This window comes from Ursus maritimus, unplaced genomic scaffold (genome assembly GCF_017311325.1).
Source record: "Ursus maritimus isolate PB19 unplaced genomic scaffold, ASM1731132v1 scaffold_5, whole genome shotgun sequence".
NCBI classification, from domain to species: Eukaryota; Metazoa; Chordata; class Mammalia; order Carnivora; family Ursidae; genus Ursus; species Ursus maritimus.
The window spans coordinates 77,821,348-77,835,796 of record NW_024426663.1 but is presented as its reverse complement, the minus strand read 5'-3'; the positions used below and the strand labels follow the sequence as shown (position 1 = coordinate 77,835,796).

The window sequence follows — 14,449 nt, the reverse complement described above, 5'->3', positions numbered from 1 at the left end:
TACTGTTTCTTTCTCCCGGGCCCATAATCCCTTCCAGCAGCCCGCCTAAGGCTCAGAAAGCCAGGGATGTGGTCCTTCATCTGCATATATGTCTCCCGGGCCTGACACGGAGTGGTGTTTGGGGAAGGTAGTTTTCAGGAGACTGCTGTCACCGCCAGTGTGCAGGGATGGGGTCGTCAGCGACCAGCGGCTGGTTAGCCCCTAGCGCCAGCCTCAGAGCTGAGCTTTGTCCACCGGTCCTCGCGGTTTGACGGGACAGCCCGTCCAAGCACGCTGCTCACCCGGACTCTCGCTCCCCAGCAGTGCCCCTGCCTTGCCTTCATCATTCTGGACACGGGGCTCCAGAGGCAAGGGCGCAGCCCGGGTCGCCCACGTCCTCTAGGCTCGGCACCGGGCACCCGAGCGCCCGACAAGGCCCACTCGGCCCTCGCCCTGGAGGTCTTCAGGTGCCCGGCCTTGGACCACGCTGGCCGCCTGTGGGAGCAGGTGCGGCAGTTCTGGACCGACCACTTCTCGAGGCGCTTCTCGCCGCGGCGCCCGCCGCTGCGCCGCATCTCCTCCATGTCCACCTTCTACCTGCTGGACCACCGGACGCGCCAGGCCGAGCTGGGCCTCAGCTACGGCGCGCCGCGCACGCGCCTGAGCGACGAGGCCTTCGTGTTCCGCGGCGGCCGGTGGAGCGTCGAGGGGCTGCCGGTGCGGTCGCGGCCGCCGCCGTCCTCGCCGACCATGTCGCGCTGGAAGCCGCCGGTGCAGCGGGTCAAGAGCCAGGTGCTGCTGGAGGAGAACAACTACCTGAAGCTGCAGCAGGAACTGCTCATGGACATGCTGACTGAGACCACGGCGCGCATGCACCTGCTGGAGAAGAAGCTCGACACACAGGCCAGCCCCGCGCCTGCGGCGCGCCCCTGGCAGAGGAAGATGAGAAAACGCCAGGGCGCGGGCGGCGTGCTCATGATCGAGCCGCGCGCTCTGGAGTCGCGGTGACGCAATAAAGCCCGTGCCGCGCACGCGCACTTCGCTCCTCGCCACCGGCCCCGGGCGCGTTCGTGGGTGGTGAAGTGGGCCCGGCCCGGGCTCCCGACTCGCGGGTAGGGACTGTCACTTAGTGCCCAGTGTGGACGGGTGACTCAGCCAAAAGCCGGGCGCGGGAGGGCGCGATAGGGCCGTGGAGGAAGGTGTGTGTGCGGCCTGCTGGGAACGCGGGGTGGGAGCCGGGCTTGCAACAGGCAGTGCCAACGGGGAGGGGAAGGGGCGCGAGGACGGCAAGCGGGGGCAGGCAGTGACATTCTTGGCCCAAGGAACCGAGGAACAAGTCGGCGCCGGGGCTGGCAGCGAAACCTCGGGCGCTCAGTGATGAAGGGTGCGATGAGCCGGGCAGGCTGACGGGGTCCGGGACCTTGCCTGTGACTCCCCCCATGGCTTAGAGGCGCGGCGCCGGCCAGAGGAGTTTCGTTCGGCCTGAGTCCAGAGTAAGTGTATTTTACTCAGCTTTCTCGAACCTGGGCTCAGCCTCTCCCACCTGGCTATATGGCTTCTCTATTACAGGCCTCCTTTTCTCCTCCATAGAATAAAGGGTTTGTCTCACCCAGGGTACAAACAAGCACTCTCCAGGGCAAATCCTGTACACAGATAGCATTTGCTCCACCCACGTCGCTTAAATATTTTGCATTCGTTGCCAACATTTAAGAATTTGGAGATTTCACATTAAAAATCCAGATTTCCTGTGTTCTCCTGAAAAAGAAACTTGGTCACCCTGGACTTTCATTCTGTCCAGCAGCAGTTCCCTTGAACTGAAGTGTAGCTGTCACCTCTTGGCCACTTCATTCCTTCCTTGCTGTAGGTGTCTGATTTTGATCTCCTCCTAGGTCCTTCTGGATCAGTGTTCTTTCCCAGGACGTGGGGAGCCCATTCCCCCAACTCCCATACACACAAGGTATTATGTAAGGTGCTTTGGGAAGTGTATTGTACTTGTGGGTGGTGTCGCTGCACAGATGAGGTGGTTACACTGGTCCTTGCAATCCCTAACCTTTTCCCTGGAATATAGACAGTGCATTTCTGGATCCACTGAAACTTGAGACCAGGGACTCATTTCCCAAGGGCCCTATGACCGCTGTGAGAGAAATGGGTGTCCTGCCTCAGCCTAACTTGGTTTCAGGAGTAAACTAGGGATTAGTAAACAATTACTTTGTATAAAATCGTGACTTTAAGCAGCAAAACAACACAAAACATGTCATTAGACACGAAGTTGAGAAACATTTCTTTTGAGCAGTGCTTTTTTGTATTTTAATAATTATACATTTATATTGACATAGATTATTTAAAATAGTTATGGTGGTGAAATAAATTGTCCTTTTAAAATAACCAGGAAAGCGGGAGGGCCTGGCTGGCTTAGTTGGAAGAGTGAGTGACTCTTGTTCTCAGGCTAGGGAGTTCGAGCCCAACATTGGGAGTAGAGATTACTTAGAATAAAATCTTGGGGCACCCGAGTGGCTCAGTCGGTTAAGCAACTGTCTTTGTCTCAGGTCATGATCTCGGGGTCCTGGGATCAAGTCTCCTCTCCACCCCAAGCAGGGAGTCTGCTTCTTCTTCTCCCTTTGCCCCTCCCCGCCTCGTGCTTTCTCTCTATCTCAACTAAATCTTAAAAAATAAATAAATAATACCCACCATTTGCATCTACATGGATGCAACTGGAGGGGATTATGCTGAGTGAAGTAAGTCAAGCAGAGAAAGACAATTATATGGTTTCACTTATATGTGGAACATAAGGAATAGCATGGAGGACGACATTAGGGGAAGGAAGGGAAAAATGAAGGGGGGGAGTCAGGGGGAGACGAACCATGAGTGACTATGGACTCTGGGGACACAAACTGAAGGTTATGGAAGGGAGGGCGGTGGGGGATGTGTTAGCCCGGTGATGGGTATTAAGGAGGGCACATATTACGAGGAGCACTGGGTGTTATACGCAAACAATGAATCATGGAACACTACATCAAAAACTAATGATGTACTCTATGGTGACTAATGTAACATAATAAAATTTTTTAAAATGAAAAAAAATAATAAAATCTTTAAAATAACTAAGAAAAATATATGCAGAAAAGGAAATGAGAAGGGAATCAAAATGGTAGACTAGAAAAAAATCAAACCCAAGAGAAGGGACTGATGGAGAAACCATACCAGTGAAAGAAGCTAGACACAAAGGACCATGTATTTTATGATTCTGTTTATTTATTTTTTTTAGAGATTACATGAGCCAGGCATCAGGGAGGTGCAGAGGGCGAGGGAGAAGCCGACTCCCCACTGAGCAGGGAGCCCGATGAGGGGCTCGATCCCAGGACCCTGGGATCATGACCTGAGCCAAAGTCAGATGCTCAACCCACCGAGCCACGGCCCCCCCCCATGTGATTCCGTTTATATAAAATATCCATACTAGGCAAATCCATAGAGACAGGAAGCAGACTGGCAGTTACCAAGGACTGGGGGAGTGGGAAGAAGGGAGGGACTGCTTGGCAGGTGAAGAGTTCCCTTTTGGGGTGATGAAAAAGGTTTTGGAACTGTTTGGTAATGGTGGCAGGACATTGTGAATGTTCTAAAAGCCACCGAATTGTACACTTTAGTGAGTTTTATATTAGGCAGTTTACACACACACACACACACACACACATACGCACACAAAATTTAAAGGAAAGTGCTTTATATAAAAACTATATGAGGTATGGGAAAATAGCCAAAATTGTAACAGCGATCCAAGAATGCCTAAAGTTTAGGGAATATTGCTTTGGCCAGACTACTTGAAAATAAATAGTTCTAGAGTAAAGTATCGGCCCTGCTAGACCAGCAGCAGGCAGATAGGGAGCCCTATGTTTAGGGAAAGGCATCCAAGTGGCTAAAGGGCCCGAAATAAATGGAGCAGGATGATATTTTGAGATATCTGACTTTGTTCTTTCTGCTGTGGAATTTCACCCTCTGACGAAGGCAGCCAAGCTCCTTGCCCCAGGGAGAGATGTGACAGAGCAGAAAGCAGGAACAAAGGACTCTTTGTGGCTTTCACCTCCTACAGCTCAGAACTCTCTGGGGATCAGAGCTTTGCAAAAATATTTTTGGGCTTGAAGAGGGAGGTCAAAAAGGCCACAGATTTGTCAGCAGCGAGAGGGAAAATGAAGGGAAATGGGAGTAGAGAACCTGGTAGATCTTCCATCTTGGAAAACCTATCCTTTCTTGACCCGACATGACTTTCCAGCTACTGCCCCATTTCTCTGCTTCCCTTTGTAACTAAACTCCAAAAAGTTGCTTGTATTCACTGTCCTCAATTCCTCCCCTCTCTCTTTGCTCTTAATCCCCCTCGAGTTTGGGTGTCTCACCCCTTGCTCTCCCTAGCTTACTCTCCTCACGGATGCCATCACCCTCCAATGTTGTTGACTTGGGCCAATTCTCCATCCTCGTCTTGGCCCATCAGCCACATTTCTTGCAGTTGACCCCTCCTGCTTCTCCTCCTGGAAACACTGTCTTCACCTGGCTTCCAAAGCACTGCGAGCTCCTGGGCACTATTTCCCTCCTCCTCCCCTTTCCTCCTCCTCCGTGTCTGGCTGATTTTACTCACGCTCACTCACTTCAGGTGTCTGCTTCAGTGTCACCTTTTCAGCGACATTTTCCCTGATGGCTCTGTTTAAAGGAGTCTGTCTTCTCCCCACTCCAACCAAAGCAGGACAACGGATCCCCCTTTCCTGTTTTGTTTTCTAACGTCTGTAACCACTTGGCACGCTGTCTATTTTATTGTCAGTCTCCTCCATCCCGCCCCCTTCACCCCCCCTCCCCCCCGCAACTAGGACTTACGCTCCACAGGGCTTTTCATTCTGTTCTTGCCTGTATCTCAGTGCAGAAAAGTCCTTAACAACACTTATTGCGCCCTCTCCGCATAGTTCTAGAATGCACAAGTCTACAGAGGCAGGCCCCTGAATCCCAGGGAGCTGATGGCATGTGGCCTTTGGCATTGATTGTCCCCGATTTCTGATCCCCTCTAAGGCAAGAAAGGTGTACTAGACGTTTTGGAACTTTTGGTTCCATCCGATCAGCCCACTTCTGACCTCAGCCGCAGCTGGGGTAGGTGGCTCCGTGGACACTGTCAGGGCCTCATTTCCAGCATCTACTGTGGCTTTCTCCTAAGTGTCAGGAGCTCTCTCAACCCAAAAGGCCTAGCCTGGGAGAGCAGGTGAGCAAATGCCTTCTGAGGCAACCTTCAGCCCATAAGGGACAGGAGCCAAAATATACTTTTTTTTTTTTTAAAGATTTTACTTATTTGAGAGAGAGACAGCCAGAGAGAGGGAACACAAGCAGGGGGAGTGGGAGAGGAAGAAGCAGGCTCCCAGCAGAGCAGGGAGCCCAATGCAGGCTCAATCCCATAACGCTGGGATCATGCCCTGAGCCGAAGGCAGACACTTAATGACTGAGCCACCCAGGCGCCCCAAAATACACTTTGTTGAATTTTCCTTCTGCCCTGTGTCATTCTCCTCACTCCCTCTCCCGTTTCCAGGATTCCTCTGCCCAATGAACTGCACCCAAGTTCTAGGGTCAGGCTCTGCTTTATGGGGATGCAAGCTAAAACAGTAGGGAGCCCTAGAAGGGAGCCTGTGGGGATAGGGATCTAGAACTATGGCTCATCCACCATTCAGAAGGCAACAGTGACCTCTCACCACTATTGGTCAGTGGGGTGGTGCTAACCCCTCGGGTCCTGGAGCATTTGACTGATTGGAATGAGATAGAAGTTGCAGGGAGAGCTTGGCTTATGGAGTAGCTTTGGCACTTGAAAGATAGGAAGACAGCTGTAGCTACAAGGATTATGGAGGTGGCTAGTTTTTCTAAACCTGCTTTAGAAAGTTCGCAGAAAGAACGTAAGGCTCAAGTGAGCCCACTCGACGGAGGGCATGATACGAAAGCCAGAAAGTCTCCTGAGGCAATGTAAGGAGATGCTCACTTTTGCAGCCAGGAAGCAGAGCATGCTGACAGCGAGGCCCACAATGTATTCCTAAGGGCGGCCGAGCTGCAGAGGAGACCTGCCATCCTCCACAATTCTCCTGTGCCAAAGTCACAGGGCATCAAACAGGGGGATGGGATCCTAAGGCATGGGGATGTTTGGATGGATATACCTAAGAATCTTGAGCCCCAGAGCCCCTGAATCCTCCTGGCCAGCACCTGCTGCTTCCTTCCCCTTGATAGAGAAGGGTAGCCTCATCTTGCCCGGAGGCCATGCAGAGATCGCACCTGAGCTGAATGTCTTATGAAATGATGCTGGTCACTCTCGAGATCACCTCCGCTCGTTGCCCCCAGACCAAAAACTAGAATTGGGTCTCCGCTTAGCCTCAGCAGTGAAGCACAATCCCTTCTCTAGGAGGAAATAGCTCAATCGCCCACAAAGTTGCAGGACAGATCGAACCATGGGATCTAGGGGAGCACACGCATGAGTGGATCTTGAGGGTACTAGACGGGGGTGGGATGTATAATATTGGGTAGCGAGCTGATTGATATGGAGAGCATTTCCCATGACTCAACACCTAAAGTCCTGCCAAGAACACCCAGAGCTTATCCTAATGACTCCAAAGTTTGGACACGATCGTGGCCTAAGCCAATGTGTTGGGGATACCAGAATTGCCTTGGCTGAGTTTTGAAGAAGGAGCCTGAAGGCTGCGGGGAGTGAGGATGTTAGAGTGGGTTTATCACATAAAACCAGAAGATTCACCATTTGACTGTTTTTTCTTTTTTAAGATTTTTAAAAATTTTTTTAAAGATTTTTTTTTTAAATTTATTTATTTGATAGAGATAGAGACAGCCAGCGAGAGAGGGAACACAAGCAGGGGGAGTGGGAGAGGAAGAAGCAGGCTCATAGCAGAGGAGCCTGATGTGGGGCTTGATCCCATAACCCCGGGATCACTCCCTGAGCTGAAGGCGGACACTTAACCGCTGTGCCACCCAGGCGCCCCAAGATTTTTAAAATTTTTTTGAGAGAGAATGCACGCGCGTGAGCAGGGGGAGGGTCAGAAGGAGAGGGAGAAACAGGCTCCCCATTGAGCTGGGAGTCCCATGTGGGGCTCATCCTAGGACCCCGGGATCATGACCTGAGCCGAAGTCAGACACTTAACCTACTGAACCACCCAGGTGCCCCTATTTGACTGTTCTTTGGCAGCTGCCCAGAGGACGGTCCCTCCACTAAAGCAGTAGGGGACGAGAGAGTCATGGGGACACTGAGTCATCTAAAAGCTGTGGGGGGCTGACCCCTGTGGGCCAGAGTTGACAGCAGGAGATGCTGCCACGGAGCTGGGTTTCCTAGTGTCCTTGGAAATGAGGGGGTTCTCGAATGGCATTTAGCTGTTCGGATGACGATGATGTAATACTTAACAAGATAGAAGGGCATTCTTACCATACTTTGCAGCAAGATTGGGGTGGCTGCTGGGGGGGGGGGTCCTTGCTCCTCAGAGCTCTCTGGCAATGCCATGGTGTCCATAGGGGCAAAATAAACAGGCAGGCAAAGAGTGAGCAGTAGAAGGGGCTGGGGAACAAGGACAAGAGACGCGCCTGCAGAGATCTGACCGTCTTGCTGTTAAAATGCCTTCCTCTTGGCTCAGTATTTAGGCGCGTCCTAGGGAAAGGTAGGTAGGGAAAGCTCCACGTTGAAGTTAGTTTCTACCACTGCGGTAGAGTGGCAGGTTTGACGTACAAAGTAAGTTACAGAGAAACATTTTAAAACCACATTCCCTGCAGCCCTGAAAATGTGGAGTGAGACCTGTCCTGCGTACAAAGCCTAACAAGGAGACCGGGCAGTATGAGATGCGGAGAAATGTGACCGTGACGGACCAAATTCAGACCCTTTGGGTGGGTCTCCGTTCAGGCTGCAATCAAAATTCCATAGCCTGGGCGGCTTTTACGCAACAGAAATTGGCGGGAAGTTCAAGACCAGGGTGCCAGCGTGGCCAGGCGAGGGCTCTCTTGCGGATGACCCACTTCCCCTCGTGTGCTCACGTGGCGGAGGGGGAAGCAAGCTGTCTCACAACTCCTAATCCCATCACACGGGCTCCACGTCATGACCTGATCGAACCCTGATCTCCGGAGGCCCCACCTCTCAACGCCATCACATTGAAGGGGGCAGGTGGGGGGACACAGTCCATAACAGGAGGCAAATGCCAGAATCAGAAGCAGGCTCAGCAGGCAGCAGTGATGAGCCCGGGACCAGCCCGGTGACGGATGGCAGCTGGGCGCTAACAGTGGTCAGTAAAAACGGCCAGTGGTTCCAGCTGAGCCAGAAGAGAAGAGCGCAGGGGATGGATGGTGGCGATGGCTGCCCAACACTGTAAATGTAGTTACCACCACTGAACTGTACACCGAAAAATGGAGAAGATGGTCCATTTTTTGTCCCATGTATCTTACCACAAGAGAAAGGAAGAACACGTGCTGAGCGGCGACTGCGGAGATTGGGGTCCAGAATGGAATATCAGCCAGAGGGTCATGAGCAGCAGCACGGCCTCGAAGAGGAAAAACGGACCTTATCTGAAAACTAGTATCTGGCCAGAAGACAGCCTGCAATTCCCGGACAGACGTGCTTTCAAGAACACGCGTAGGATCACTGGAGAGGAACAGATGTGACCACCGAGCCCTGTGTCCGGGGGGCCAGTGTGCTGGGCTCACGCCGGCTAGGACGGGACTATGGCCCCCGCCTAACATAGGGGACCCAGCCGGCCCGGATGTTTCCCGCGCAACCACCTGCTTGCCCAGAGTCTCTCGGGGAGTGAAATGGCTGCAGCCTCACACCGGCTTTCTACTTGTCGTGCCTCCATCCGGCTCTGTGCCCCACAGCTGTCCATGGTCACCGGACCCTCACTACTGCCTCACCGGTCAGTTCTTTTTGTTTGTTTGTTTTTTTAAAGATTATTTATTTATTTATTTATTTATTTATTTATTTATTTGACAGAGATAGAGACAGCCAGTGAGAGAGGGAACACAAGCAGGGGGAGTGGGAGAGGAAGAAGCAGAGAGGGAACACAAGCAGGGGGAGTGGGAGAGGAAGAAGCAGGCTCATAGCGGAGGAGCCTGATGTGGGGCTCGATCCCACAACGCCGGGATCACATCCTGAGCCGAAGGCAGACACTTAACCGCTGTGCCACCCAGGTGCCCCTGTTTGCTTGTTTTTTTTTAAGATTTTTTAATTTATTTGATGGAGAGACAGCCAGCAAGAAAGGGAACACAAGCAGGGGGAGTGGGAGAGGAAGAAGTAGGCTCCCAGCGGAGTAGGGAGCCTGATGTGGGGCTCGATCCCAGGAACCTGGGATCACGCCCTGAGCCGAAGGCAGACGCTTAACGACTGAGCCACCCAGGCACCCCTCACCCGTCAGTTCTGACACAGGCGTGTCTCTTCTGCTGCTCTGGGGGCCACTCCTGGCTGGGTGGACCCCTTCCCCCAGCAGTCTGGGAGGCCACCGTGTGCAGCGCCTGGCCTGCTGTCCATCCTCGGGCATAAGAACGAGTCCACTCAGAAGCCTGTGCCCAGGATGTCCCCTGTCATCTGCACACACGTGGGACGGGACTGCCGCAGAAGCCTGTGGCAGCCAAAGGGGACTGGGGAGGGAGCAAAGGCCACAGAACTTGCGTGGTTACCAGGAACAGCGCCAACAGAGAGGAGGCCTTGTGGGGAACCCTGGGAAGCAGGGTGGCCTAGGGCTGCCACTGGCATCACTGCCTGGAGCCATAGAGCAGGAGCCTTGGTCACTGCCCCCTTGGGAGCCACCACCAATGGCCTGTCTGTTGCTTCCTGTCCCCGTCCTAATATATTTAGCAATACCATAATATCACCTACTCAGTTCGTTTTCAACTGCTCTGTGTCCTAGTTGTGATCAGCCAGAGCTGATTGAAGTAAGGGGACGAAGCAAACGTCGTGGGGACTCCGCGGGCGGAGGTGGGTGTGGACCGGGGGTGGGCTGGGTGGGGACCCTTGAGACCCATGCCCTGGCGCTACACCAGCAGGTGCACAACTCTCCGGGGAAAGTGCAAGGCCAGTCAGTGGCTTGGGGGTGTGGGTGGGGGTACAGATGAAAACATGCATTATAAGCTGTTGATTGTAGAAGCTGGTACATGAGACCTCACCATACCATTCTCTCTACTTCTATGTGGTGGATATTTTCTGTAATACATTTTTTTTCAAAAGAAAAAAAGAGAAGCCTGAATTTTTCCTGTAACCATTGAAGAGATTTAAATAGTCATTACAAATCTCCCCGCAAAGAAAATACCAAGCCCAGCTGGCTTCCTAGGCAGGCTCCACCACACTGGCAAGGAACAGATCATCTCAGCCGTCAAAGAACAAGCTCTTCCAGAGAACAGAGAGAACATTCCTCTGCGCATGGCCAGGATGGCTGAGAGCAAACCGTGTGCCAAAGAAAGCCACAGGCCATTCTCACCAGGAAGATGGAAGCAATTACATTAGATAGTAATAAAAAGCTGCAAAAATCCCTGCGAATTATTAGCAGATCAATTTCAGCCGCGTATTAAAATGACGATGTGTCATGATCAAGTTGCATTTATCCCTGGAATATAGAGATGAATTAATGCTAGAGAATCAATAAATGTATCATACAAGCAGATTAAAGGAGGAAAAACCATATAATAGATGCCAAAAGAAGTATTTGATAGATATTCCACCTGAAAGAAAAATTCTTACTATAATCTAGAAATAGAAAGGAATTTCTAACTAAATAGAAGATATCGGGGCACCTGGCTGGCTCAGCTGGGGGAGCGTGCGACTCTTGATCTCAGGGTTGTGAGTTTGAGCCCCATGTTGGCTGTAGAGGTTACCTAAAAATAAAATCTTAAAAAAAAAAAAAGATATCGTCCAAAACTTACATTGTTCTAAAATTTTTAAGTATTTTTTATTATCTCATGCTATTTTGTGAACAACTAACTGCAGATACTCAAAGTGTATAATTTAGGGGGGCTCCTGGGTGGCTCAGTCGATTGAATGTCTGACTCTTGATTTCGCCTTAGGTCATGATCTCAGGGTCATGGGATCGAGCCCAGCGTCAGGCTCCATGCTCAGAGGGAAGTCTGCCTAAGAGTCTCTCTCTCCCTCTCTCTCTCTCGCTCTGCCCCTCCTCCTGCACCTGTGCTCTCTCTAAAAATAAATCAATCAATCTTTTAAAAAGCCAACGAAAAAACAAAGTGTATAATTTGATGAGTTCTTATGTATCTATATACCCATGAGACCATCACCACAATCAAGACAATGAACACATTCATCATACCCCAAAGTTTCTTCATGCCCCTTAAGGGCACCCCCTTCCTTTCTCCCCTGTCCCCAGGGCACCACTGATATGCTTTTTATCATTATAGGTTACTTTTCATTTTCCAGAATTTTCTGCAAATGGAATCCTTTCAAAAGTATTTCAGGGTCCATCTATGTTGTCAGGCACATCAGCAAGCCTTTCTTCTAGTGAGTAGTGTATTCTCATGTGGAAATACCACACTGTGCCCATTCCTCTGCTGGTGGAAATTTGCGTGGTTCCCAGTTTGGGGGTATTCTAAATAAAGCTGCTATGAACATCTGTGTAGCAGCCTTTGTGTGGACATGTGTTTCCATTTCTCTTGGGTATGCTAACTCTGTTTCAGTTTTTGAGGAAGCCAGACTATTTTTCGAGGTGGCCACACCACTTACGTTCCCACTAGCAATGTGTGAGAGTTCCGGTTTCTTCATAGCCTCATCAATACTTGTTACTTTCCCCCCCCCCCGGGGGGGGGTTGTTTGTTTTGCTTGTTTTTTAAATATACCCATCCTAGTGGAAGAAATCTCAAAAATCACCAATCTTCTTGGGGGTGCCTGGCTGGCTCAGCCAACAGACATGCAGCTCCTGATCTCGGGGGTTGTGAGTTTGAGCCCCACACTGGGTGTAAAGATTACTTAAAAGTAAAATCTTAATGGGGCGCCTGGGTGGTGCAGTTGGTTAAGTGTCTGACTCTTGGTTTCGGCTCAGGTCAGGATCTCATGACCCTGATCTCTTCAGGGTCGTGAGATCGAGCCCTGCATCAGGGCCTGTGCTCAGCGTGGAGTCTGCTTGAGATTCTTGCTCCCTCTGCCCCTCCCCCTGCACCCTCTCGCTCTCTCAAATAAATAAGTAAATCTTGGAAAAAAAAAAAAAAACACCACCAGCCCCCTGTTTATGGAGATTGCAGAGAAATCAGTCCAACAAACTCTATACTAATTAAGGTTTTCAAAAAATTGTGTGCACATTTACACATTTCTGAATGCAGAAGTATGAAACAAGATAGGGATGGAGATGGGCTCAGTCAGTTAAGTGTCTGCCTTCGGCTCAGGTCATGATTCCAGAGTCCTGGGATCGAGTCCCACATCAAGCTCCTTGCTCAGCGGGGATCCTGCTTTTCCTTCTCCCTCTGCCCCTCCCCCCTGCTTTTGCAGGCACGCTTTCTCTCTCAAATAAATAAATAAAACCTTAAAAAAAAGAAAAAGATAGGTATGGAGAGGTCCAACTGCACCTCTGTCCCTTCTAACCTGATCCTTCCTCCCCACTAGGTAAATGTTTGTATTTTTTAAAAAAGATTTTATTTATTCATTTGACAGAGAGCACAAGCAGGGGGAACAGCAAAGGGAGAGGGAGAGCAGACGTTCCACTGAGCAGGGAGCCTGATATGGGGCTCGATCCCAGGACTCCGGGATCACGACCTGAGCCAAAGGCAGATGCTTAACCGACTGAGCCACCCAGGCACCCACCCCCTCATTCTTTTTTTATAGCTGTATTGTATTCTACTGGGTGAACATAGCATGAACTATTCCTCTATGAATCCAAAGTTTCTTGTCTGTGTTTGGTTTCTTTGTAAAAAATTGTGAAATTCACGTAACATAAAATTTGCCATCTTAACCATTTTTAAGGGCACAGCTCAGTGGCATGAAGTCCTTTCCCATTCTTGTGCAACCATCCCCACCGTCCATCCCCAGAACACTTTTCATCTTGCAAAACTGAAATTCTGTCCCCATTCAACATCAAATCCCCAATCCACCACCCTCTCCCCAGCCCCCAGCAACCACCACGCTCCTTTCTGTTTATGATTTTGACTACTCTAGGTATCATATATAAGAGGACTCATACAGTATTTGTCCTTTGTGACTAGCTGATTTCACTTAGGATAATGTCCTCAAGGTTCATCTGTATTGTAGCATGTGTCAGAATGTCAGAATGCTTTTAAGTCTGCATTGTATTTCCTGTACGGCTACACCACTTTTTTAAAAAAAAATCTAGCTTTCATGCAAACGACCATGTTCTTTTTTTTTTTTGAAGATATTTTATTTATTTGACAGAGAACAAGCAGGGGTTTAAAACAAAAAACAAAAGTCCTTACTCCGGCCCAGTGCAATTCCACAGACGGAACCGGTGAAAATAGTTTCCGAGCACTTTTTCAAAGCACAAGCAAGGAGGGGACCTCAGGCTGAACCATCTCCCCAGGCACAGCCCCTCCGTCCGCGTTCTCCGGGTTTCGGGAGGGGATCGGGCGCCCCCTGCTGGTCACGCGAAGTCGGAGCCCGTGGTTCTTCCCGGAAGGGCGACCCCTTCCTTGGCACTGCTGGGGCTGGGGCGTGCTTTGCACGTTCCGGGCTTGCGAGGCTGCCTTGAGATTCTCGGCAGCGCTCTCCCTGGAGTGGCTCACCAGCCAGGAGCCCAAGCCCTCTCCCCCAGCAGCGCCCTGCCCCTGAAGTATGCCTTCCACTGCCTTCCCTGGAGCTTGCAAGTCTAGTGTTCCTTTTGTCCAGGTGCCCTCGGCTCTCTGACAGGCTGGAGTGGTGGAAGCGCTTGGCCCTGGATTTGGACGTGGCCTGCAGTCCAGTTCCTCTCTGCCCACTTGCTGGATCTCTGTGCATCTCTCATCCTGTTCCTTGGAGATCTGGGACTGCTGAGAGGTCTCAATGGACAGAGATGGTGAAGCGCGCAGGAAGGGGGGCTGACTCGGAAACAGTCCTTGAACCCGCTGTCCAAACTTGTGTGCGCTCCCCCATTCTCCTCCCAGAACCCAGGCCCCCAGCTCCCGACTGTCCCTCCCACAGTGGTTCTTTCTGCTCTGTTGGAAAGTTCCCCCACGGCCCTCCCTCCCACTGAAAGTGACTGTCCTGCCCTTGGGCTTGACCACGTCTGGGCTTTATCTTTCCTATTAGCCCAGGGCCACAGGGATGTCTTACATGGCTCAGACTCATTTGACTCAGTATTCACGCAACTCTACAATAATTATTTGTCAAATGCAGGACCCAATGACTACGTCTTTTTTTTATTTTTATTTTTTTGAGAGAGAGACAGCCAGAGAGCACAAACAAGGGAAATGGCAGAGGGAGAGGGAGAAGCAGGCTCCCCACTGAGCAGGGAGCCTGATGCGGGGCTCGATCCCAGGACCCTGGGATCATGACCTGAGCCGA

At 50.9% G+C, this 14,449-nt stretch overlaps 1 protein-coding gene across 1 annotated transcript in view; it reads left to right on the top strand.

Moving 5' to 3' along the window:
• Positions 1-14,310, top strand: part of LOC103679985 (protein chibby homolog 3-like) — a 14,438-nt gene extending 128 nt beyond the window's left edge. The window contains exons 2-4 of the mRNA XM_040622710.1: positions 301-1,091; positions 7,756-8,882; positions 13,796-14,310. Of these exons, the coding sequence (XP_040478644.1) occupies positions 301-987 (687 nt within the window). The 3' untranslated portion in view covers positions 988-1,091; positions 7,756-8,882; positions 13,796-14,310. The remainder of the gene's footprint in view (positions 1-300; positions 1,092-7,755; positions 8,883-13,795) is intronic.
• Positions 14,311-14,449: the final 139 nt, after the last annotated feature.